At 43.1% G+C, this 26544-nt stretch overlaps 1 protein-coding gene across 1 annotated transcript in view; it reads left to right on the top strand.

Moving 5' to 3' along the window:
* ARSB (arylsulfatase B) overlaps positions 1-25385 on the top strand; it is a 166364-nt gene extending 140979 nt beyond the window's left edge. Inside the window, exons 7-8 of the mRNA XM_047778172.1 lie at positions 20424-20546; positions 21613-25385. Coding sequence (XP_047634128.1) covers positions 20424-20546; positions 21613-21878 — 389 coding nt within the window. The 3' untranslated portion in view covers positions 21879-25385. The remainder of the gene's footprint in view (positions 1-20423; positions 20547-21612) is intronic.
* Positions 25386-26544: the final 1159 nt, after the last annotated feature.

Raw genomic sequence — 26544 nt, 5'->3', positions numbered from 1 at the left:
TGCGCAGGGAACCAGATGATGGTGAATTGTCAGTTTCGGGACTGGAGCCCAGCTCCCACACGTGAGCGGAAACACTCTGTGAGAGCAGAGCAATCCCATGGGGAGGGGCAGATGCCACTTTCCAGATCCCAGGGTGTCTGCTCTTTATTCCTCTGAGGCAAGCTCTTTATCTCATCCGTGTAAGCCCTTGTTTCACTTTCAGGCGAGCAAACACAACCAAATATGGACGTAGATGTGTCCTCCTCATCCTTACAAACAGCCCTCCTCCTTCTCTTTAACCATCCAGGAGAACAGATGCTGGAGTTAACATCTTAGGAGATACCAGTTCATCTAAATCCATCACAAGAACTTCACGAGGTACCCTCTGAAGGAGCAATAGGACTGCAGGTTCATCCTGGCCAGTTTCCTTCTCAGCTGTCAGTGCCAACAGAAGAGAGCAGGACCTAGTGCAGAGCTGGACGCCTAACCAGCATCCCACCTTGGCCACCAGCTAGCTGGGTCAGGGAGCTAAACGTCCACGTCCTTATCTCTGCAAAGGGGAGCTCATGTTACACGACCTCTAAAGCTCCCTGGGAGTTCTAACATTCTTCATCCTATAGGAATTATCTCCTTGATTATTTTAGTGTCTTTTCTCTAAATCTGATTCTTTTGGGGGTGTGAAATTGAATTGAGATACAGGTGCTGCCCCCGCATGTGAATTTCCCAAAGGGGGTGCTTGGCCAGCTGCCAAGTCTCCATCTGGCCCCACTTAGCTCCCTCTGAAGTCTAACCAGCCCTGGGAGCTCCAGCTCACTCACTTATGCAGTAATGGTTATATGTACCCCGTGCTTGGTGCTAGTGCACAGTATGTTGCTGAATAGAGTAGCCATGGTCCCTGCCTTTTATGGATCTTATACTTTTAGGGGGAGACATATGAACAAAGAAATAGATAATTGCAGACTATAATGTGGATTACAAAAGATTAACAGGGCTTGACCTAATTTCATTTCAGAGGTCAAAAAAGGCTGCTCCGAGAAAGTACTGTTTGATCTGATGCCCAGAAATGGAGTTCATCAGGCAAAGAGTTGTAGAAAGTGCTCTAGGGACTGAAGTTCCCTTGTGGTACAGCAGCTTAAGGATCAGGCGTTGTCACTGCAGCAGCTCGGGTCGCTTTGTGGTGCAGGTTGGCCCAGGAACTTCCAGAGGCTGCAGCAAAAAAGAAAAAAAAAATGTGCTCTAGGGAGAGGGAGGAGCAGATGCAGAGGGAAGGGCTGTTCCAACAGAGCTTAGTGTGTGCAAAGAACTGAAAGAAACCAGTGTGGTTGGAGCATACGGAGGGGATGGGTAAGAGAGAAGGGATGGATTTGCTAAGGAACGCTGGCTGCCGGCACAAACCTAAACTTGGTGATAATCCAGACAATGCAGACGTTTCTCATTTGCATAGAGGCCAAGGCGGGTATATTCCTGAGCAATAGACAGCGCATCCCAGTGGGGCTTCGGGGACCACAGCTCCTTTCATCTTTGGCTCTGCCATTTTTCATGAGCTGCCAAGGCCAGCACACCTGTCTACACAGCACATTGTGCACAGAGGGCTTTCTAGGCCCGGGCCTGCCTGGACATTGTGCTCCTACTCTGTCCGCATTCCGCTGGCACAGAACTAACTACAAGGAGGCCAGGAAACGTGGGACTGTCATTCCTCAGGAGGAACCAGAGCAGATCACACAGGCCCTGTGGGCCGCAGTGCAGAGCTTAGGCTCTATTCCTCCAGCACCTGTGGTATATCCACCGTCACGTCTAAAGCTCCATGTTCAATTGCTTATGTCACACAATATGTCTAAACCTAATTCATCATCCCCCTGAAAAAGCAACCTCTCCCCCGCAGCCCCCGTATCTGCCTTTTCTTTCAGCGATGCCGTTCCAGACCTCAGAGTGCTTTTTTTCCTGCTCTGTTGTTTATGGACTTTCTGGGCTATCTCAGTGCTTGCCCAGTGAGGCCCTTTGATGGGGGGTTCTTCTGGCTCTGCAGCAGAATGCTAATTTACAGAGTTGCCATGTGTGGGACCCCCACCCCCATGATGGGTATTCCTGGCTGCAGTGTTTTCACAGGGCTAAGTCATCTGGGAAGCTTAATAATCAGATCATGGCAAGCAGGGAGATGAATCTTTCCAAAATGTGCCTTTCACGCCTGCTCTCAATAATGTTACCGGCTTCCGGTTACCTACTAAACAAAAGGGCCAACTTCTACAGTTTCCAGGAACTGCATCAACCGACCCTTTTCAAACTGTTCTTATTCAGCCCCACCTCCGGCCAGCTGGCATGTCCAACTCTCCTCCAGAGGCCAACAGAATTAGTGAATTCCCATCTCGTACTAGTCCCCTCTGCCTGGAACAGCCTCTTTCTGCCCATCCCCAACTCCGAATCCTACCCAGTTGTTCAGGGCCACTGCTCATGCTCAAGTGTCACCTTCTCTGGGAAGCCTTCCTCTCCCCACCAACTAGAAAATAAGCCTTCTGACTTTTACAGCCCTGTAACACTGCCCAAAACCCTTTGCCTCGTGGTTTGCAAAGACTGGGTGCTTAATTAATGTTTAAGTATTAACGTTGTATCTTACCACTCCTTTGGCACTGGGCAAGTAGTGCCTCCTATTGACATCCTTCCAATTCATTCTAAACTTCTGGACTAGAGCTACTTTTCTTGACATATACATACCTGGCATGTCCTCAAAAAAAGAAGTAATTAATTTAACGCTTTTCTATTATTCACGTAACACATGGTGCTTTCAATGTAGCAGATGTCCAGAACACTCTTTTTTGATTTCTTGAGGTTGTGGTCATTGTTGCTATTGTTTGAATATATAATCACTTCTAAACTGTAAAGCCAGGGAGTTCTCGTTGTGGCTCAGCGGTAATGAATCTGACTCGTATCCATGAGGTGCGGGTTCAGTCCCTGGCCTCTCTCAGTGGGTTGCTGTAAGCTGTGGCTCAGATCCTGTGTTGCTGTGGCTGTGGCGTAGGCCAGCAACCGCAGCTCTCATTTGACCACTAGCCTAGGAATTTTCATATGCCACAGGTGCAGCCCTAAAAAGACAAAAATAAAAAATGTGTAAAGCCAGAGCCAGTTAATGGAGGATGCTCTTTCTGGGGCTTTTTCCAGCCCCAAAGGAAGACCCTCAGGCAAAATATTTGATGGGAGACCATGCCTGCCAGTGATTCTCTACCCGTCTGTAGGCAGCTTCCTACTTTGTTTCTTCTGTCTGTTCAGGAGGCTGACTCTGGGTGAGTCATGAAGAATTCAATTGCAAATAGTCCTATTTTCCTATTTACAATCTTTCCTTCCCCCCCCCCCACCTGGAAGAAAGACATCATAGGGAGTAAAGGTATTACCCTGGAGGTCTGTCTTTTAGATTTCCAGTGTTATCAAGATTTTCACGTGAAAAATTATACAAGAACCAGAAGAGCACATCAGACCACATGACCTTATTTGCAGAATCTCCCTGGCTCTGTGGGGTTTGGATCACCCAAACCGTTGTAGAGAAGCCTCTGATAGGATAGCTGGCCCCTCCATTCATTCCATCTCTAAATCTGCTTGCCTCTAAATACTCTTGACTCAGATGGGACATTTCGAACTGTCTTGTTTTTCTCCCCGTCTTAATTGGTTTTCCATAGGCAGGTCCCAGAAGTGGGGCTCTGCTGTACACATCCTCCTGTACGGCGAGCGGGCTGGCACTAGTATCAGAGGGAGAGGAAGACGTGGGGAGCGCCGTTTAGCATTAAGCCCCTCCCACCTGCTTTGAGCTTCCCAAAGGCAGCCTGACTTTTAGGAAGAGAGTGTCCTCTGCCCTTTCTGTGGCATGCTTCAGGAGCTGTGTCAGGGGCCTACCAGCCAGCGTTCTTCAGGAAGCACTTTCAGGATGATGGGGGCGACCGTGGACATGGGGTTTTCCGGGAGAGGACTGAGACTTCAGGAACCTCCGGGTGTCTGTCCAGTGGACTCCTGAATCAAGCCGCCAATTCAAATCAGCCTCTTCAGATTCATGACTCTTTCAGGCGGGTGCTCTCTGGAGCTGAACCATTCCAAGTTGATCGGAAGAGTGGTCGGGACCTCTTTAGCATTTCATTCTAACTCAGTTGGAGAGCAAACACAGCATCTTTGCTGACTCTCTTGGATGCCTTTCCAGCTTTCCGTGGAAGGAGAGAGTGTGATCTGAATCCTGGTTCCTGTGAGAACCTGAGCGTCTCAAAATATAAAACATCCTTAGCTGCAGCTGGGCTGCTGCCAAGAACTGGGATAGTCTAGAAAGAGTTGTCTCAAATGTTTGCTTTTTTGCCTTTGGCAGGCAGCACCTAGTAGCCCTCATTTCGGTGATTACAGGGTTTGTGTGACAGGCTGGGGTTTGGGCCATGGACTAGCTATGCTGTGGAGGGCTGTCCTTGGCAGAGTGCCAACCGGCTTCAGGACTCTGCACTGTAATTGTTGCCACTGCTGTCCCAGTTGGAGCTCCCGGGGTCGGGATAACAAGATGCCCAGAGGGGCCAGGCCCGCCTGACAACCATTATATGGGCTGATTCCATGGGCAGGGCCCGCTTTCCAAATTAAGGATTCAATTAGCATCATTTCATCCTTCTCCAAAAATGTGCTCAGAGCCCAGACACGTCTTTCCTGTGCACTAGAACATGACCCGTGCAACACAGGAAGCCCACGGCCTTCAGCAGGGTCTTGGACCATGAGGCTTTGCGGTTGGGATTTCACTAAATGCCATGTTGGGGGCTGGGGAATCTTTCTTCTTTCATCCCGAGCCAGAGAACAGATGATTCAGCCTCATTCATGCTCATCATCTTAATCACAGGCTGAAGATGAATATTTTGGGTTAGTTTCCCTTTTTATATATATATACACAGCGCCTATTTATAGCTATTTGCTGACAGACTCTACCAATTACTTGAAAACCTTGCATTTAGAGAGAGACAGACTGAAAAATGGGAATTCAATGGCTAGCCCTGGTTCTGCCTTAGATGAGCCTCTTGTGGGGCAGGATCGGAATGGAGATGATGGTTGGCGCAGGAACAGTGAGGCCAGAATGAGAAATGATCATTCACTATCACGTTCACTGGGGACTGACTAGAGAAAACACTCTTTTACAACTTATCTGCATTATTACAGGTTCATTGGACCCCTCGCTCATGTGTCTTAGGGCTTCAAATGTTCTAAGCCCAGTGAAAGGGTTGTCTCTGCAGCCATCAGTGACAGCCTGTTTGCCAAATCTGGTTCTCTCCTTTCTTGCTTTCTCATACTTTCCCTCTCTTTGACCTGAGCTGTTTTCTCCATGGAGTATTTCCCCTGGCCTCTGCGGCATTCTTTGAGGCCAACCCCCTTCCTTCAGTCTGTTGGAAGCTCCTTCCCTTTCTGCTTGGCCTTTCAAATACAGATTCTCCCCAAGGTTCCATCCTCCGCCCCTTTCCCTCCCGAGTCCAGATGTTTCTACCACTGTATCTGCAATAGGAGGATGTGGAGATAAAAGCACCAAGCTTGGGAGTTCAGGGCTTGGTGATGCATTTGCGATTTCAGAGGAGACCAGCCTGATATACAGCATATGAACTGTGTCCCAACCCTGAGCCTCACCCTGGCCCCTGGGCTGAAGAAAGGCAGAGTGGATCATGGGGGCAGCTGAAGGGTGGTGGAGCCAGAGAGGGTCCTTCAAGTGTTGTCCATGGGGGAGAGGGGAGAGGCGAGCTGAAGCAATAGAACCTGTTTTGATGGTCAAGGCCAGAAATCAGAGGTGGCTATCCAATTCCCTGTCTCCAAGTGCAGGAGCATGATTGGAAGGGCAACTTGTGAATGAGGCCAGGAGGCTGGGCTCTGGCTACCTGGTGCCTGGGTCGGGTGGCCTGGGTTAGAGACACAGGGGATCAGACAGGCAGAAGAACATCTGGGTCAGCGATGAGCTTGTGGAATCTAGAATACCCAGGGAAATGTTAAGCATGGACCTTTGGGGAAGGAAAACATTTAAGAGATGAACAGAGAAAGAAGAGAAAGCAAAAGAGGCGGAAAAATAATATCAGCTAGAAATAATAACACTGATGGAAGTTTCTCTGAGCCAGGCACTCTGGTAAATGCATCGCACGCATATTCTCATTTAGACACTGAATGGGAGGAAGATACCACAGGGAGAAGAAAATTTCAAGAAGGCAGACACTCCCCATCCCTGGACCATCTATGTCGCTCTGGCTTTACTGTCACATCCTCCTGTCCTTTGGAGCCCAGCTCCATGAGCACCGCCTCTGTGGATCCTCCCAGGCAGCCAGTGTCTTCTTTGGAATCGTCCGGCATTTTGTGCCTTTTATACATTCAGTCAACACATGTTCATTCCACTCTTTTTGAGTCTCTGCTATTTGAACAAAATTATTTTCATTATTAACTTCAGGACTCTGGTTTATTCTTTCTGAAGAGGTCGTCTGTAGCATAGAGTGATCAACAAAATCAGGATTTGTTTAATAGGCCGATGAAGGAGTAACGTAAAATTGAATATTTATTTGCGATCCATTTGGACCGAGGTATGGGAAGATCTCTCATCAACCCGTTACAGATATAAACTCCATCATTAGCCAGGACAGTCGTGAGGGGAGATTTCCCTGATGGGTGGTTTTCTGTTGGTTAGGTTTCCACTGCTCAGTTGACACTCTTGGTTGATGTCAGACCTTAACCAACTGCTGAAGTTGCCTGCAACACAGACACGTTCTCTGAATACTTATTATGCACAATTCAACCATGATTAACATTTGAACTCTGTCCAGGCTGAGCAAGCCACATCAAAGCTCTCTTCTCACTAGGACTTTTAAGATATCAAATATGGACTGAATGAGTAGGTGTCAGAGAAAGTGACTTTTGTAAACCGAAAATCATAAACCGAGATTCATTTGAAATACGTCCTGTGGAGCGCGTATATAAAAATTATGAGCATTTTGATTTTTCCCTTGTAGGTAATCAGTAACATCTGTAATATTCCTCCTCACCTTTTTCTGATTAGCTTTAAGTCTGGCACGAATTCCCCGACACTCCTGTTTCGTGTTGGAAGGATTTCTCCGGGGAGAGACAGGATTCTAAGTAAGTAGTGTGGGTGTAACAGGAGACTTAGAGCAATCAGGTTCAAGTTCAGAAATAAGGGCAGAAGAGTTTGGTGAGGAATGTTGAATGGCGGTCAGGCCTCCCTATTATCTTTCACCGGGAAGGCACCATCAGGGCTGCCCAAGCCTTGAGGAGCAGAGATGGCCCTGAAGGCCAAAAGGCCTGTGGCCATTATAACCCACACACACAAACCAGCCCCATGTGCCCCAGTACCAGCATGCTCCCCAGGCCCCCAGCCCTCTAGCTCTCAGCATCTGTGGGTGCATCCAGCAGAGTACTTTGGGTCTCTGGCTTCTGCCCTGGGATCCCTGGAGCCCAAAGTGTCCCCCAGAGCCTGCTGACAGGGACACCAGGTGGAAGTTGGACAGCTCTGCTTTTAGCAGTGGACGGGCAGCTCCATAGAGTTGGTTTGGAGGGAAGAGCTATGTCAAGACCGCAGCAAGCATAATGGATGCTGCTTGTTGAAGACGGGGCTTTCAGGTCATTGAAGGTGGGGCAGCCTATGTTGGCAGAGAGGGCCAGGCAGAGACCAGGGCTGAGCTGTGCTGGGCTCAGGGAGCCAGAGTCGAATCCTAAGATGACTATGGGGTCAGGTGACCCCAATGTAGAACCAGAATTGGGAATCTCTGTTCTGTTTCACGACTTTGGCCAGACATCATCTGGTTTGGCTTATAGAATTAGGTGGTGTTGCCACAATTTTTTGTTTCCTGCACTTTTTTTTAAAGTCTTAAATGACTTAATGACTTCTTTTCTTTCTTTCTTTGGTTCTTCTCTTTCTTTCCTTTTTCTTTTTCCTTCCTTCCATCCTTCTTTTCTTCATTCCTTCATTTATTCACTCTTAACCACTTTATGAAGGTACGATTAACATACAGAAAGCTGTACATATTTAGTATTTACAGCTTGATGAATTTTGAGGTAAGTATATATCCGTGAAACCAGCCTCCCTCACAATCTGTGCCATAGACAAATCTATTACCTCCAAACATTTCCTCCCCCTGCCCTTTATTTACTATTATTGTGTGTGTGTGTGAGGGATAAGGACACTTCAGACATACCCTCTAAGCAAACGTGTAAGTACACAATACAGTATTGTTAAGTCTCTGCCCCCTGCTGCACAGTAGCACTCTAGGCCTTGTTTCTCTTGCATTACCCAAACTCTGTAGCCTTTGACAGATACCTCTCGACTTCCCCACCCCCTTTCCCTATGATTGTCTTCATAGTACCTTGTTCCCTTGGCAGCTGATTCAGATCTCTCAGTCTTTATAGGGCTGGGTAGTTGATCACACCTTGATTTGAATGGCTAGCAGCTGAAGGTCACAAGTGCCACCTGAGTAGGTCAGTCTGTTTTGTCTGTGTGCTCAACCCTATGGCAAATGCTGTGGGAATTGGAGAGACTTGTACCTGGGATTTTTATACTTCGGGTGCACAGAACGCTCCCCACTGACAGGATCTCATTTCATCCTCACTGTCAGCATGGGAGGTGGAAGGTAGGCATTCTTTTGATCCTCATTTGACATACCTGCACCCAGGAATTCATGGTGCTTAAATGACTTAATGAGATAATAGCAAGAGATTATTCTAAAGGCCACTGAGAAGTTTCCATCATGGCACAGCAGAAAAGAGTCCAACTAGGAACCATGAGATTGGAGGTTCAATCCCTGGCCTTGCTCAGTGGGTTAAGGATCCAGCATTGCCATGAGCTGTGGTGTAGGTCGCAGATGTGGCTTGGATCTGGTGTTGCTGTGGTGTACACTGGCAGATGTAGCTCTGATTCAACCCCTAGCCTTGGAACCTCCATATGCTGCAGGTACGGCCCTAAGAAAAAATAACAATAATAATAATAAGTAAGAAAAAAAATAAAGGCCACTGAAATGCACAGTGGTTGCTCTGAGGTCCTTTTCAAGACTAGAGAGTAATGCATAGGGAAGGCTGCCAATACATACCCTAACAACTCCATCAATCCCAGCTTTCGAGCTGCGCAGGCCATACCTTTGGCTCTGAGAGGCTTTTTTTCATCTCTGAAAATTAAGCCGAGAGGGTCAATGAAGCAGCAGCTCACAGTATGGGAGCTCTAGCCAGTGTTTTTCGGGAACTATCTTTTTTTTTTTTTTTGGTCTTTTTAGGGCCCCACCCGTGGCATATGTAAATTCCAGGCTGGGGGTGGAATCAGAGCTGTAGCCGCAGGCTTACCCCTCAGCCACAGCAACGCCAGATCCAAGCCGAATCTGCAACCTACACCGCAGCTCACAGCAATGCTGGATCCTTACCCCACTGAGTGAGGTCAGGGATCGGACCCACATCCTCTTGGATACTAGTTGGGTTCCTTACCACTGAGCCACAAGGAAACTCCCAATTAGAGAAAAACTTCTGTTTTTAGATCCAGAAAGATTGTTCAAAATAAAACTCAAGACAACAGTGAGCACAGTTACAGCTGGATATGTAAGTCCTTACCTCACAGCGAGATAAGAGGCAGCCATAGCCTAAGCCCAGCTTTTCAGGACTTGTAAAACTGTGAGCAGACTAGAGATTTGAGCCACATGTGCAGTGAGTCCCTTCACATGTAGCCCAAATGCACTGTGATCTGGGGCTCAGACTGACTGCACAATAAGGACCTTAGTGACTTGAACTTCACTTTGAGTTCAGGGTCCCTTGAGCTTTTCTTGGATTGGAGAAATGATCAGCCAATCAACTGTTTAGTGTAAATAAAACTTCAATGTGATAAACTTTAAGAGACTCATTGGACTCAAGTAACTGACAAACCAGCTACTCTCAAGGACTTTAAAGCACAAAAGTTGAAGGTAGTTTCTGCTAATTAAATTTAATCCCATAAAACTGCAGCCCACCTAATCCTTGGGGCAGGGCGCAGATCTCTCACAAGGGCCTTATCTTAATAAATCTATTTCTTGCCTGTCAAAAAAAACCTTAAATCCAACCTGTTCATTAAAAATATATGTGATAGAATGGGCACAACATTGTAAATCAACTATACTTTAATGTAAGAAAATAAAAATAAATATATATATACTTGACCGCATTCCCTTGTAGAAAACACCTTGATAACCAAATATCTGGAAAAGCTGAGGTTTTTACCCATTAGCCTAGGTAAGTTTGCCATAAGTAAATATGCATTGTCATCAGAATACAAAGATGGAATCACACCGCAGAAAGAATAAAATGGGTCATTAGAGGTAAAACGAGATTTTAAACTGATCTTCGGGAATTGTAAAACCAACAAAGCAAAAACAAACAGAGCTCGGTGGAAATGAATGGCAGGCCACTCAACGGGGCAGAAAGGGACTAAATCCTCAAAGTGACAAATTAATGTTTCCACCGTAAGTTCTTCCCACCCCTCCCAGCCACCCCCACTCTCACGGCCCCCCACCCCCACCCCATGCAATCCTCTTCAAACTCTGCAACATCAATTGGGGAACAAGTAGGTCCTCCCCAGGCCCAGACCAGAGACCAGATTTATTTTGTTTTATTTGTTTGGAGTATTGATATGGTACATTACATTAATTGATTAATTGATTTTAGGTGTTAAACTAACCTTATATTCCTGGGATAAACTCACTTTGTTATGGTGTATAATCTTCTTTATATGTTGCCAAATTCCATTTGATACTATTTTGTTGAGGATTTTTGTATCTATACGCATAAGAGATACTGAATTATAAAATTGTTGTTTTCATTATTAAATTGAGAATGTATTGGACAGAATGTCAAGACAAGAAACAGGAAGCAGAGATTTCTTAGAATGTTAATGACTCTTGGAATTTTTCTGACATAGTTGGACTAGATTCAGATTTATAAAACATTGATTAGCAACTATGTGATAAGAGAATATTGTATTCTTAAGTTCTGTGACATGATCTGATGAGCAAAGACACATCTAAGTGAAGTTTTAAAGGTAAAATCTTAGATTTTTGGTGACTAAAGGTTACAATTAAAAATAAAATCCCAAAGTTTTGAGTTTGCTAATTGAGAGAGTATTGTTGAGGTTGCCCGAACCGAAATGTTAGAACAGGAAACAGTGGTGATCATATGATTCTGGAGTCAGGCACATTGGCTTTGGAGCATTAATATGAACTCAAGGGAGAGATATGCACTATACATGGAGCTAAACACTGGACTCTGTGAGAGACTGAATGCACACATTCACTCAAGCACCATCCACAATGCAGTGATCACTGAGCCCTGGAAATGGATTCTCTGTCCGGAAAGTGAAGCAAGAGGAAAGCAGAAGCACAGGGACGAGTGCCAAAGGAAAACTACTAGCAAATGAGGCAGAGAAGAAGAAAATGATATGAGGATGAAAGCCAGCTCATCAGGACATCACAGAAGTCAAGCGAGCAGAAGGTTTCAGACCATGATTCACAAGTGCCAAATATTCCATCCATCAGCTCGATGGATGAGCAGAGGGCACTGAATTTGCTAACCTCTGGACAGAAATGAGGGAGTTCAGAGAAACGCATAAACACACACATCCTTTTCTTTTCCTTCTGAGCTAAAAGCCACTTCTGAGATAACAAAGCTTTCTTGTCAAACAGAAATACTCAGTTATAAGATGGATTAGTTGTCTATATTGATTTGGGATGTAAAGAAGATCAGCTTAACACAAACTGTAAATCAACTCTACTTCAACAAAATATTTTAAAAAAAAGATCAGCAAGAAAAAAAAATAGAACAAAAGAAAGAAATCACTCTTGCACAATATATAGTAAACATATAGAACTCCTTATCTGAGGAACCTCTGTCTATCTAAAGGAGTTCAAGTTTCCAGAATGAGGTGGACCCCTGGTTTCAGTAGAGAACTGAGTTTTCCAGAGCCAGAAGGGGTGCAGAAGCACTTTGGGAGTCGCCTTTAGATGGGACAGTGGGTTAGTGGGGGAAGATCTAGGTTCCCAACTCCATTCCCGCCAACACTGCTTAACCCTTAAGGGAGAATCTGTAGTATTTGCTAAATAACAGTTTCTTAGATATGACTCCAAAGCATAAGCAGTACAATAGGAATTAAGTAAATTGTAATTCATCAAAATTAAAAACTTTTGTGCTTTCACACTATCAATAAAGTGAAAAGACAACTTACAGAATGGGAGAAAATGTTTGCATCTGATAAGGGACTTGTATGTGGAATATATAAAGAACTCTTACAATTAAATAATTTTTAAAAAGACAAATAATCCAACTAAAAGTAGGCAAAGGACCTGAATGGACATTTCCCCAAAGAGGATATACTGATGACAATAAACACGTGAAAAGATGCTCACCTTCATTAGTCATCAGAGAGGTGCAAATCCAAACCATAATGAGATAACACTACAAACCCAGGTTGCTAAAATAACAGACAATAACAAGTGTCGACAAGTCTGTGGACAAATTGAAACCCTCATACACTGCCAGTGGAATACACCATGGTGCAGTCACTTTGGAATAGTCTTCAGTTCCTCAAAAGATCAAACATAGAGTTACCGTATAACCCAAAAATCCCACTCCTTGGTATAAACCCAAGACAAATGAAAACATGCCTCCATTTAAAAACTTGTACATCGATTTTTACAGCATTGTTCATAATAGCCAAAAAGTGAAAACATACCAAATGTCCTTCAACCACTGAATAGATAAGTAAAATGTAGTATATTTATGTAATGGAATATTAGCCATAAAAAGGAATGAAGTCCTGCTCCATGTTACAACATGGATGACTCTTGAAAGCATGCCGAGTGAAAGAAGCTACATTTGTATGATTTCATTGACAGGAAATAGCCAGAAGAGGTAAATCCAGAAAAGTAGAAAGTAGATGAGCAGTTGCCTAGGGCTAGAGGGTATGGGATGAAATGAGGTACCAACAACCACTGATGGTACAGGGTTTCTTTTAAGAAACTGTTCTAAAAGTTTATCGTGGTGATGATCACACAGCGCTATGAAAATGCTGAACACCCTTACACTCTAAAGGGGTGAATCGGATGTGAGTGCTACCTTAATAAAGCTGTTAGAAAAAAATAGTTTTAAATTTAAAAAAATATTTAAATTCCTCGTGTGTCTCCCTATTGATGAGAGGGAAAGGGGGCAGTTTTTCAATCTATTATTTAATGCTCCCTTGACATTGCTAGCATCCCCATCTAGTCATCTATCTCACCTAAACCCCCACCAGTTACATCAATGTCCTTCAAGTGCACTAAGTTGCTGGGACTGCTTTCTTTTTTCTTTTTTATTTATTTATTTATTTTTTTTGTCTTTTTAAGGCTGCACCTGCCGCATGAGGAAGTTCCCAGGCGAGGGGTTAATTCAGAGCTGTAACCGCTTGCCTACCCCACAGCCACAACAATGCAGGATCCAAGCCATGTCTGCGACCTACACCACAGCTCAACAGCAACCCCAGATCCTTAGCCCACTGAGCGAGGCCAGGGATCAAACCCATGTCCCCATGGATACTAGTCAAATTCGTTACTACTGAACCATGACAGGAACTCCACAGGACTGCCTTTCTCATTCTTTAGTCTAAAATTCCATTTCCCACCCAATTTTTAGTTATTTGGTGTTCAGTAAGCATCATTGAGGGTTTATTAATGTGCCAAGGCACTGGGCTAAGCTTCAGGGTTATAGAGATGAAACTGACTTAGGCCATACGCTAAACTGTTCTACATTAGAGGAGGATGGAGTGATAGATAACAGAGATGAATCCTTCAAGTCTTTTCCTAAAATCTTACTTCCTCCCTCAGTCCTCTGTGCTTCAGCCCTCATCAACTTCTTCCTACTGTGACCTTTTATAATATTTACGGTTTGACTTTGATCATATTCTGCATCATTTTACCATTTCGAATGTCATATCCTTTCTTCCTAATTAATTTGTAAGATTACAAATAAGAGAGACCCTGTGTGTTCGTTTTCTATCACTGCTATAACAAATTACTGCTAACTTGGTGGCTTAAAATAACACAAATGTATGAACTTACAGTCCTATAGGTCAGAAGTCCAACACAGGTCTCAGAAGGCTCAGTAAGATCAAGGTATCAGCAACGCTGTGTTCCTTCCGGAGGCTCCTGTATGGAGTCCATTCCCTTGCCTTTTCCATCTTCTAGTGGCTGTCCACCTTCCTTAGCTCGTGTCCCCATTTTCCATCTGCAAAGGCAGCAGTATTGCATCTCTCTGACCTTCTGCTGTGGCCATATCTCCCTTTTACAATACTCAGAACACTGTCCCTGCTTTTACGGACTCATGTGGTGAGACTGGGCTCATCCAGATGATCTAGAGTGATTTCCACACCTCAAGGTCCTTACACTTAATCCTTTCTGCAAAATTTCTTTTGCTATATATGGTGACATCGTCACAGGTTCCAGGATGTTTAGGACATGGATGTCTTTGGGGTTCATTATCTTGCCTACCATCCCATTTTTTTATGCTTCTTTTTATTACATATGAGCTTAATACTATGACGATAGATAAAAGGATATACTATTCAAAGACTATCAACAACACTGACAGCCAGTGCTGCAATATCTGTACATCGAAGTAGACTTGAAGACAGAAAACATTATTAGGGATGAAGACATTTTTCAAAATTATAAAAAGATCAACTAACAATTATAATGCTTCTAAATTTATAAGCAGTTAATAATATAAGCAGTTGCAATAGTCTTAAAAATTGAAAGTACTTTTTTTTTTCAAGAATAGAACATTGCACAATGGACCATGTGTTGGATCATAAAGCAAATATCAACATCTTTCGAAAGATTTGAATAATATATTACCATCTAAAAGGATTCTAAAATTAAGAGTTTTATTTTTAAAAATCAATAAATATGTTTTCTAATCATAAGGAAGTTAAACTAGGAATTAATAACCAAAGGATACCTAAGCAATTCTGAAATGTTCGGACATTAAGCAATACTTGCAAATAATCCATGAGTCAAAAAGGGAATCACAATGGAAATTAGAGAATACTTTAATCCAAATAAGATGCTTATTTAAAATTTGCATGATAAAAATGAATTAGTGCTTGGATGAAAATTTATGGTATTAAGTATATATATCAGAAATTTTAAAATGCTGAAAATCAGTTATTCAAGGAGTTATAAAAAGAACAGCAAATTAAGTCCAAAGAAAATAGAGAAAATAAAAGAATAATGATAAGAAACAAATTAATGAAATAGAAAAACATACTACAGTGAGGGTCTAAAAGTTTGTTGTTTTAAAAAACGAATAAAATCAGTTGACTTTAGCAAAATTTATCAAGGGAAAAAAGTGAGAAGCTGAAATTGCTCATATCAGGAATGAAAAGATATATTAATAAAGACATCATAGGCCTTAAAAAGAAAATAAGAAGCCAAAAATTTGTATGAACTAGACAAATTCCCATTAAAATAGAAGTTATGAAAACTGACAAAAGGAGAAATAGAAGATCTAAATGGTCCTATGTCTGTTAAAAATTACATCAATAATTTAAAACCTTCCCCCAAAGAAAACACTAGGCTGGAGTTCCTGCCATGGCACAGTGGAAATGAATCTGACTAGGTACCATGAGGTTGCAGGTTTGATCCCTGGCCTCAACTCAGTGGGTTAAGGATCCGGCATTGCTGTGAACTGTGGTGTAGGTCTCAGATGCGGCTTGAATCTGGCATTGTTGTGTCTGTGGTGTAGGCCAGCAGCTGCAGCTCCAATTCAACCCCTATTCTGGGAACCTCCATATGCCACTAGTGTGGCCCCCCAAAAAAGCCAAAAACCCACAAAACTCTAGGCCGAGATGGCTTCACAAATGAACTCTTCAGAATATTTAGAAGTAACATCCATTTTATACAAACTCTTCAGGGAACACTTACCAATCCTTTTTATAAGATGTATATATCTTTACTTCAATAACATGATAAGAACATTACAAGGAAAAATTATAGAGCAGTTTCTGTCTTGAGCATGATGCAAAAATCTTAAACAAAATGTGAATATTTACTGACAGATATCCTCAATCCTAAACAAAATGTAAATCCAGCAATATATAAAATGGGATAAACATTATGACTAAAAGGGATTTACTCCATAAATGCAAGGTTGGTTTAGCGTTTAAAAATCAGTAAATGGAACTCATTACATTCAAGGCTAGAAAAGAATAATTATATGATATTCTTATCTTAAGCAAAAGAAGTGTATGATAAAATTTAACAACCATTATGATAAAATAGAAATTCTTAGTAAATTGGAATTAGAAAGGATCTTATTTAATCTATAAAGTGTATCAACCAAGATTTTATATTGACTTCATAGTGAATTATTAAAAGCTTTCCCTCTAAAATCAGGAATGAGACAGAGATTCATACTATTCCTGCTTTTATTCAGAACTATACTGTAGATTTTATTCCGTGTCATAAAGTAAGAAAATTAAAAATGTAAAGATAATATAGGGAGAAACAAGTATCATTATTTATAGATGATGATGTCACATATAGGAAATACAAAGAATCTATAAACAAAGGATTAGATTAACAAATGAATAAAAATCAATAAATATGTTTTCTAATCATAAGGAAGTTAAACTAGGAATTAATAACCAAAGGATACCTAAGCAATTCTGAAATGTTCGGACATTAAGCAATACTTGCAAATAATCCATGAGTCAAAAGGGAATCACAATGGAAATTAGAGAATACTTTAATCCGAATAAGATGCTTATTTAAAATTTGCATGATAAAAATGAATTAGTGCTTGGATGAAAATTTATGGTATTAAGTATATATATCAGAAATTTTAAAATGCTGAAAATCAGTTATTCAAGGAGTTATAAAAAGAACAGCAAATTAAGTAACTTGTATTATGGATACAAGGTCAATATGTAAAATAGTCGACTGTCTTTTTATATGCCAGCACCAAGCCTTCAGAATATGAAGTATATCTTAAAATAGCATTTAGAATAGTATCAAAAACATCAATCAACTAGGGATAAACCTAAGAAAAGATGTGTAGCATCTCTACACAGAGAGTCATAAAACATTATTAGGAGAAAAAATTAAAAATCTCAATAAATGTTGAGATCCACCATACTCATGAATTTTAAGTCTCAGTATTTTAAGACACCAGTACCCTTAAATTGATCCTGGAGTCAGTAGCATCCTCATCAACATCCCAGCAGCTTGTATGTGAAACTTGACAAGCCGATCCTAAAATGTACATTGAAAATGCAAAAGGTCAATAATAATGAGATCAGTCTTGAAGACCAGTGTCCACTGTAGGATAGCTTGTGCTGTTGACCTTTGAATAAAGTGGGAGTTAGGGGCACCAACCATCTACACTTGTGAAGTTGGAAATCTGCATACAACTTACAGTTGGTGCTTGTACCCATGACGTCTCTGCATCCATAGTTCCATATCCACGGATTTAACTAACAATGGATCTTGTAATACTATAGTATTTAATTTTTTTTTTCTTTTTAGGGCCTCATCTGCAGCTTATGGAGGCTCCCAGGCTAGGGGTTGAATCAGAGCTACAGCTGCAGGCCTACACCACAGCCACAGCAACACAGGATCCGAGTCAAGTCCAAGACCTACACCACAGCTCACAGCAATGCCAGATCCCACTAGGTGAAGCCAGGGATCAAACCTCATGGCTCCTAGTCAGATTCTTTTCCACTATACTACAACAGGAGCTCCTAGTATTTACTCTTGAAAAAAATCTGCATGTAAGTGGACCCGTGCAGTTCAACCCATGTTGTTCAAAGGCCAACTGTGCTAGCAAAAAGAAACCAATCAATCAATAAGTAAAGTAACCTAAATTGCCATCAAAAGGGAAATATGTAGGAGTTCCCTTGTGGCTCAGCAGGTTAAGGATCCAGCATTATCATTGCTGTGGCTCTGGTTACAGTTGTGACAAGAGTTCAATCCTTGGCCCAGGAACTCTGCATGCTGCAGGTGCAGCCAAAAAAGAAAGGGAAATACATTCCATAAATTCTATGTATAGAATGTGGTATTTGTATACAGTGAACTATTAAATAGTTAAGAGGAATGTATATATATATATATATATATATATATATATATATTCATATTCACAGAGCTCTAAAAACACAGTAGTGGATGAAAAAGCAAGTTGCAAAATGTATGTAATGTAACACATACATGTACATTTCTAAAGTATAAAACTACTGTATATTATTCCTTGGCAGTTGTGTTCCTCTGTTGTAAATGGCTGAAGGAGACACTGTACACTGAAGTCATGGGAGCAGCAGCCTTTGGAGCAGTGGATGAAAGGACTAGGGTTGAGGATGGGGACAAAGGAGACTGTCACTTCATCTTACTTGTCCTATTTCTCTTCTTAAAAAAAAAAAAATACGACAGAATGTTAACATTTGTTCATTCCGGGTGACGGTTCACAGGGGGTTAGGTATATTAGTCTTTGTACTTTTCTCTTTGTTTAATTTCTCAAAATGGAAAAAAAAGATTAAGCTGCAGTAACAGTATCTTTCATCATTTAGTCGTAGACTTATTTATTGTTTAGGTATTTTATGTTCCTGTTTGTTTTAAAAATAAATGTATATAAATGTCAGGATAGCTGAGGGAGCTAAATTTTCTTCCTTTGTTTATGTTCCCAAAGCATACTTGTTTTATTTCACATTCTTTGCCATCAAAATGTGGTCTTTATACAAACTTGAGAGGAGTCGATCATGCGGGCTCACAGTTCTACCATAGTCCGTCTATTAAGAACTTACTTCCTATGATAGACATTCTTGTGCACCTCAATCGCTAGAAGCATTCATTTGTATTGGAGCCAGAATAACCACAAGCGAACAGAAACATGAAGCCCAAAAGATTTCCTCTTTGGTGCTAGAGATTTGTTGGCACTGATTGTTAAGACTGAAGGTCTGAAATCACTGATGTTTATTGGCCCAGTCTGCCGTATGCCTCCCCGGGGTCATTCCCACAAGACTGACAAAAGAATGGGACTCTCTGCATTTTCCACCAATAACAATGCTTCCCGTTCGCACGCGCGCACGCGCACACACACACACACGAGCAGCACAAAAGTCCCTCTCTGGTGCTCTGGGGGGCACATGATGTTGATGCTGGACGGATGGTGGCTGTTACAGACACATCACACCCCAGAGCTATTAGTCCTTGGACTGGCAGCCTTTGGAACTGTACCCAAGGTGATTGCTGTGACCACTCTTTGAAAAGTTAACACATAAGTGTGGATTTAAAGCACACTAAGTATCATATAATTAGACCCTACATTGAGGCTTTCAAACATGCACAGGTAGGAGTGAGTTGGAGACCTCCATACCTTGCCTTCAGGGATCTGCAAGTATCCTCAAATAGAGGAGAACTCAGGTCTCCTTCCCTGTTCCCTATTTGCTCCTCCCCAGAAGCGGGGGAAGGAGAAAGTTATTTGAAAGAAGGAACTGAGCATGCTCAATTCAGACCCTGTTGTCTGTCTTCTTTCTGAGCCAGCCTGTCCCCAGGATATACATCAACCCACTGTTTGGCTCTGGGCTGCATGTTCTGAGGGAGCCCAGAGGTTGTCCAGCAAGATCAGTGATGAGTGGTTTCGTCTAAGTCAGGGGCAGTAATTAGCACCCAATCTGAAGTTATGTCCTCTCCAATCAACCTTCTCAGTAACAAATGCAGAATTTTTAGCTCTGTCTTTCTGGTTCCAACCTCAAGAGGGGAAGGGGGAGCAGCTGTTATTAATTGCTTCCCCCAAAACCAGATAAGCAATTAATAGAAGACCTCAAGGTGATAAATTAATATAATCCATGATACCAAGCAATGTTTTCTATACCAGAATTATCTTATCTGAATAGTTAACTGGGCATTGTTCACTTAACTTATAATTTCATAAGTGTGGTTAAAATAAATATGTACGATTTATCATGGTATGCTTAAGCTCTAATAGCTTGAGGCAGATGCCATTAAAATGTACATTTTATAATGTGTTATATTAGCTACATAGGTATACGTATACGCAGAAAATATGTTTATTTAATTCAATCCCTGAACAGCAAAAACAAAACAAACCAAAAAAACAACCCAGCGTGCTGGCCCAGAAGGCACTTGTGCATATGGCCAGCTATACGTTGGCAGAACATAGTGGTTTTAAGGAAGAATCAGGGTTCTAGTCTCCTTGGGATTTCCTTTATATTTGTGGGGGTTTATGACTGACGTTTAATATAACTGTAGCTTTCTGTTTGTATTGAACAGAAGATTCTTTTCTGTGGCAAGATACACATTTACGCTCCAGTGTTGAATAAAAGCTACTGTTCTACGAGAGGGATATAAAATGCTGATTTATAACCACACTTTCCAGTAACAGTGATCTAATTCTTCCCAACTATTTCTCCCCAGGTCTTGGGAACAGCACGGCTCCAGCAAAGGATGATTCTTCTCTTCCAGAGCATTCAGCCTTCAACACATCTGTCCATGCTGCAATTAGATACAGGAACTGGAAGCTCCTCACGGGCTACCCAGGTAGAAGGCTTAAGCCTTTCCCACCAGAACAGCAGGGAAAACTTTACCAAAGAACAATTGCCGGAGTTCCCGTCACGGTGCAGTGGAAACAAATCCGACTAGGAACCATGAGGTTTCGAGTTCGATCCCTGGCCTCGCTCAGAGGGTTAAGGATCCAGTGTTGCTGCGAACTGTGGTGTAGGTCACAGACGCGGCTCGGATCCTGCGTTGCTGTGGCTCTGTCGTAGGCTGGGGGCTACAGCTCCGATTAGACCCCTAGCCTGGGAACCTCCATATGCCGAGGTTGGGGCCCTCAAAAGACCAAAAAAAAAAAAAAAAAAAGGACAAAAACCTGATCTCCGGGGCTGCTGAATGAGAGGGAGGAGTGTAATCTGGTCCTGAATTTTCCAGAGTTGAGAATGAACTTCAGGGGTCAGGGAGGGTAAAAGGAAGAAATGCATCTCCAGCGCGTCATGAAAAATAAAGGTTTCAGATACACGTGGCTGGCAAGCACAGCACGCCTAGCTAGCAATGAGAAACTCTGGAATCTACCTCTGTGACCAACGGTCCTGCCAGGGGAGGAGGCTGCTTCCCCTGAGCACATTCTCTAAGAGTGACATCTTTGAAATATTTTTATGATATGTGGGATGACGGTTAAGACCGTGATGCAATCAAACAGTGTTGATCATCAGGGCATTCTTGGCATTTGCAGCAAGATAACCCTTCGTCGTTTGTGATTGTCTCATGTGTTGTAAGATATTTCAGCATCACTGGCCCATGACCCCTAAAGAGCAGTAGGATCCCCCTCCTGGAGTTATTGCATCAACTAAAAATTATCTCCCCCCCCACACACACACACACTCACATGCACATTCCTGGACACCCTGGTTGTGAAACAGCGAGACACGTTTAGTTAACGCACCAGAGGTCAGAGTCTGAGACAGATCTGGACATGGCATCAAGGGCATCTCTTTCGCACGTCCCTTCCCACCCCCCAGCTCAGCCTGGTCTCCCCTGATGTCTTCCTGGAAATGAGAAGCTGCCTGCAGTGGTTTTCCCCCAGTAAACTGTTGTATTTCTTCGCCAGGCTGTGGCCACTGGTTTCCTCCACCGTCTCAATACAATGTTTCTGAGATACCCTCCTCGGACCCACCGACCAAGACCACCTGGCTCTTTGACCTTGAACAGGACCCAGAGGAGAGGCATGACCTGTCGAGGGACCACCCCCACATCGTCCAGCTGCTCCTCACCCGCCTGCAGTTCTACCAGAAGCACTCAGTGCCCGTGTACTTCCCGGCACAAGACCCCCGCTGCGACCCCAAGGCCACTGGGGCTTGGGGTCCTTGGATGTAGGATTTCAAGGCAGCCTTGGGGGTGGGGAGAGCGGGGGAGGCGGCTAGAAAGCCTTCCTGGTGCATGATGGACTTCAGGGCTTTACTGGTGTGACTCTTGTCTCACTGATGCTCCCAACCTGGGTCCCCCCTGACCACTTCTCTCACTCCTAAACCACACTGAGGTATCTGATTTCGACCCCTAGGGCACTGGCGAAGCTGATAAAATGTGAACACTTGCACTGTTGGCCGTGGCATGTATCTAGAGGAGAGGGCAACTGGGTTCGTCCCCTTTTTCCTAGGCTGTGGGACAGCTGGGGACTTGACTGGAAGGAGGAAGCAATTGAGTCCTGGAGGCCAGAGCAGCTGGTTCTTTTTGCTTCGCAAGTCAGATGTTAGGTTTCCCTCTGCCAATAGCCGGGTTTTATGGGAGTGACTCACATTTCTCGTAACAAATGAAAGGAGCAGACAGTTGTTAATGGTTCTGTTGGCCAGTGCTCCTCCATGTCGTGAGAGATTGTGTTCAGGCATCCCAGGCGAATAACCCGCCTTGCTTCACCCCTCGCTCACACATCTCATCACTCACCCCATCAGGGAGCATAAGGCTTGTTTCGTGGTTAAGATGGGCCTGGCGATATGCCTACTCATTGGTGTGGGTGTTGCCAATAAAGGGATGTGCTTTTAACCCCCCGCTTTTTCCCAGCCATTGCTCATCTGGTCTGGTCTGCCTGCGACCTCCCAGCTCCCTTTGTGGTTCTCCTTCTACCCCGTCTTCTGACTCAGGCATCCCGAGCCTGGGAAGGCTGCTTTGCTTCTCTGCTTTGAGCATCTCTGGTGTTTGGAACAGTGCCGAGGCTTGCCTATTTTGGGCCCCCAACACGGAAGCTAGAGCCCAGCCCCAGGAGGGCGGCACGTCTGACTCCGTGGGCATGCTCATGGTGGGCACGGGGAGGACTGGCTGGCGGGGTGATGCTTGGGTCCCTGCCGTCTGGTTAGTGACATTTTTTCTGGTTGCATGGCGTTGATTCTCATGGTTGTGGTTACGTCTCGTCATGTACTGAGTTGCACTGCTATCCTCCAGCAGTGAGGCAGAACCTTGGGAAAGGCTCATACCATCCTGAGATGATGGAAGAGGCCAGTTTGACAAAGGAAGCGGCTGGCATCCAGGATACTAAGGCTTGGTAAATGCAGAAGACGGCACAACCGCATGCCCTTCTTCTCTCGGTTTTACTGCTTATTTGGAGGGTCTAAGGCTAGGGAAAGGGGAGCTACAGTTTGACCCGCCTGCTCTCTCTCAGCCCCACCCGTGTCCTACTAACATGGGCCAGTCCAGATCAGCTCCAGAGTGTCAGACTCAGAGAAATATGTCCCCAAACTGTACTCTTTTCTGCATTAGCTCCACTGTTTCATTTACTGCTTTCCTTCAAGGCCTGGATCAGTGCCTTGTACATAGAAGGCATTCTTTTTGAAAAATAAGTGAATGAATGAACGAATGAACAAATGAGTAAATGAGAAGGTCTCACACCAGTGGAAGGTGCTAGCCCAGTGAGCTGAATACAAGGATGAATAGAAACATCTTCCAACCATGGCTTTTCTGTTGTCAAGCTGCCCTCCTGGCGGAGGGGCACAGGCTGCATATCTGGGCAGTCTAGGACATGCCATAGTGAAGCAGGAAGGCCCTCTCAGAAGAAGAGGGGAGAAAAATATGCCCACTGAAGCTTCTCTTCTGCCAGTAACTCAGTTTTCTTTTGCCGAGAATACTAGAAACTAAAACCACCAAGTAAGACGATATAGGTCTTGGAACAGTCACCCTTCAATTCCATAGCAATGGTTTCTGGTGATGACTAATGTATTATGATATGACGATTGGAAGGAAATGGTGCTAGAACTAAGGACACCTCTTCCCAACCTGTGCCCCACGCCTGGGCGGGCATGCTGCTGGCCAGGATGCTATTACCTCTCACTCCCAAGCCTGTGGTGGGTGTCATGAACTAACTGAGACTAGATGTTCCTTTCGGATCCTTCTAACCCCAGGGCTGTAGATGCCATTAATACGGTGCCAGGGCTGTAGGTGCCATTAACACGGTGCCAGGGCTATAGGTGCCATAAAGATTGGAGGCCATGACTGCATGACACCTTTGTGCTCCCCCGCTGTCCTCCCAGCAGCTGTTCCCAATTCTCGTTCCTCGACGGCCACATACAATGTGGGTGTTCTGCACACTCAGTGGCATTAAAAGGGATTTTAAAGACCAATTGTTTTTGGTCAAAACATTTATTTGAGATTTTCTCTCATCCATAATAGAGACACGTTCTCTATTATGTCTCATATTTTCTTCTTCTGTACATGAATGAAGGTGAACAGAGTCGTATGTTGTCTTTAGAAGTATTAATGGTATTTCTTTCTGAATTTGTTTACCTTTAAAGAACAGTTTTGTTTCTTTCTTTTTCTTTGTTGCTACTTGATTGCTCCAGCTTGGGGGAGGGGGGCAAAAAAGTAATCTTTTGAAATGTGTCAGCTGTGAGTAGGGGGTGTTCCTTTGGGAAATGAAAAGGTTCTGGAAATAGATAATGGGGATGGTTGTAAACATCATGTACTTAATGCCTCTGATTTTTACACTTTGAAATGGTTAAAATGATAAATTTTAACTTATGTCGTTTTTAACCACAATTTCAAAAATGTGTTGGCCCATTTTATGATATGTCAACTCTAACTCAATAAAGCTGTTACATAAATAAATAGAGCGAAAAAGATCAGAGCTAAAAAAAAATGTCTTTCGCTTCCTCAAAGATACAAACTAAAATATAGGATATTGGAAGAGGATCAAGAGAGGCTTGAATATAAAGTAGTAATAGGGGGTGTATGAGTTTTCTCATGCCAAAATGTAGCAGCTTAAAACAGTGAAGATTTGTCATGCATTATATGAGAAGCAGGACTTTAGGAGTGGCTTAGCTTAGGGTCTGTCTGGCTCAGGGTCTGTCATGACCTGATTGTAGTCGAGCAGTCAACCAGGGCTGCCAGTCCTCTGGAGGCTTGACTGGGGATGGAGGACCCACTCCCAAGATGACTCACTCACAAGGCTCTTGGTCGGAGGCCTTGGTTCTTTGCTCTGTGGGCTTCTCCATGGACTATTGCGGATTCTCACGGTAAACTTTCAGCAGAGCAAGTAACTCAGAGATAAAGGAAAGCTGCACTCAATACCTTTTATGACCTGGTCTCCAAAATCAAGCACTGTCACGTCCACCTTCCTTCGCGTCCTTTTTGAGTCACTAAGTCCAGCCCATTACCTAGAGGAGGAGAATTGGGCTCCATCTTTTCAAAAGAAGTGTTAGGCCTTGTGGGCCTATTCACCCACCACCACAGACAACAGAGGAGAAAAGGCAAACGTAGCCTCTGGGGGAAATAGATTGCCCAGTCAAGTCCACATTGCATTCATCGAAAGCCGCTCTTTGAAAACAGGGAGCGGAAGAAGTATCCAACTTTGCTCTTTAGTGTTAGATTAACATAACATAAACAAAACATTTAACCTTCTTTCTGCCTCAGTTTTTTTTTTTTCCTGGGCAAGTGATGGGTCGAAGTAGACAATGCCCTGACTTTCTTATATCCTTAGTGTCCAAAACAATGCCCTGGCAGATAGTAGGTATTCAATAAATGTTTGTTGATTGACTCTCAACTGACCAAACTCTAGTGCAAGAATGTGAAATAATAATACTGTGCTCAAAATAGCTGAGACTGTGCTCAACCTTTAAAGAAAAACCAACATTCATTTTCTAAAGTATGATAACAAAACTAATTTTTTAAATGCTTGTAATATCCTAGGTATTGTACTCAGTGCTCTAAAAAGGATTGTCTTGGAATTCCTTGCTGGCTCAACAAGTTAAGGATCTGGCATTATCACTGCTGTGGCCATTCACTGCTATGGCTCACATTTGATCTCTGGCCTAGGAACTTCTGCATGCCATGAGTAAGGGCCCCCCCCCCAAAAAAATAATAAAAATGAAAGGATTTTCTTGTTTAATATAATTTTTAATAACCAGAGGTGATATTTATAAACCTGTCATTCTTAATTATAAAAGGCTTACTTGGTTTTCACCCCCTCCATTTAAAAAATATCTAATATTTATCTAAGCATGAAATCACTTAAATCAATAAAAAGGAAAGAAATATTTTATATCTTTTTGAAAAGTACATCAGAGAAATAACCAAAGTGACCATCAACAAATGGATAAACAAAAAATGGTATTCCACACAATGGAATATTATTCAACTATAAATAGGAATAAAGGGAGTTCTCCCTGTGGCACAGGGGGTTCAGGATCTGGCATTGTCACTGCAAGTGACTCTGGATGCTGCTGAGGCCCAGTTTCCTTGGCCCAGGAACTTCCAAATGCCCAGTGAAGGCAAAAAAAAAAAAAAATATATATATATATATATAGGAATGAAGCTCTGACACAGGATATAACATAGATGAACCTTGAAAACTTCATCCAAAGTCAAAGAAGCCAGACGTACAAGGGAGAAATATTATATGATTCTGCTCTTACAAAATATCTGGCCAATTCATAGGGACAGAAAGTAGATTAGAGGTTATGAGGGAGTCAGGGGAGGTGAGAATGGGAATATACAACCACAGGTAGAGTTCCTTTGGGTTGATTCAATACAAGTTTTGGAAATAAATAGGGATGGTGGT

Source organism: Phacochoerus africanus, chromosome 4, assembly GCF_016906955.1.
Source record: "Phacochoerus africanus isolate WHEZ1 chromosome 4, ROS_Pafr_v1, whole genome shotgun sequence".
NCBI lineage: Eukaryota > Metazoa > Chordata > Mammalia > Artiodactyla > Suidae > Phacochoerus > Phacochoerus africanus.
The sequence above is the reverse complement of the archived record's forward strand: the minus strand, read 5'-3'. Positions and strand labels throughout refer to the sequence as shown.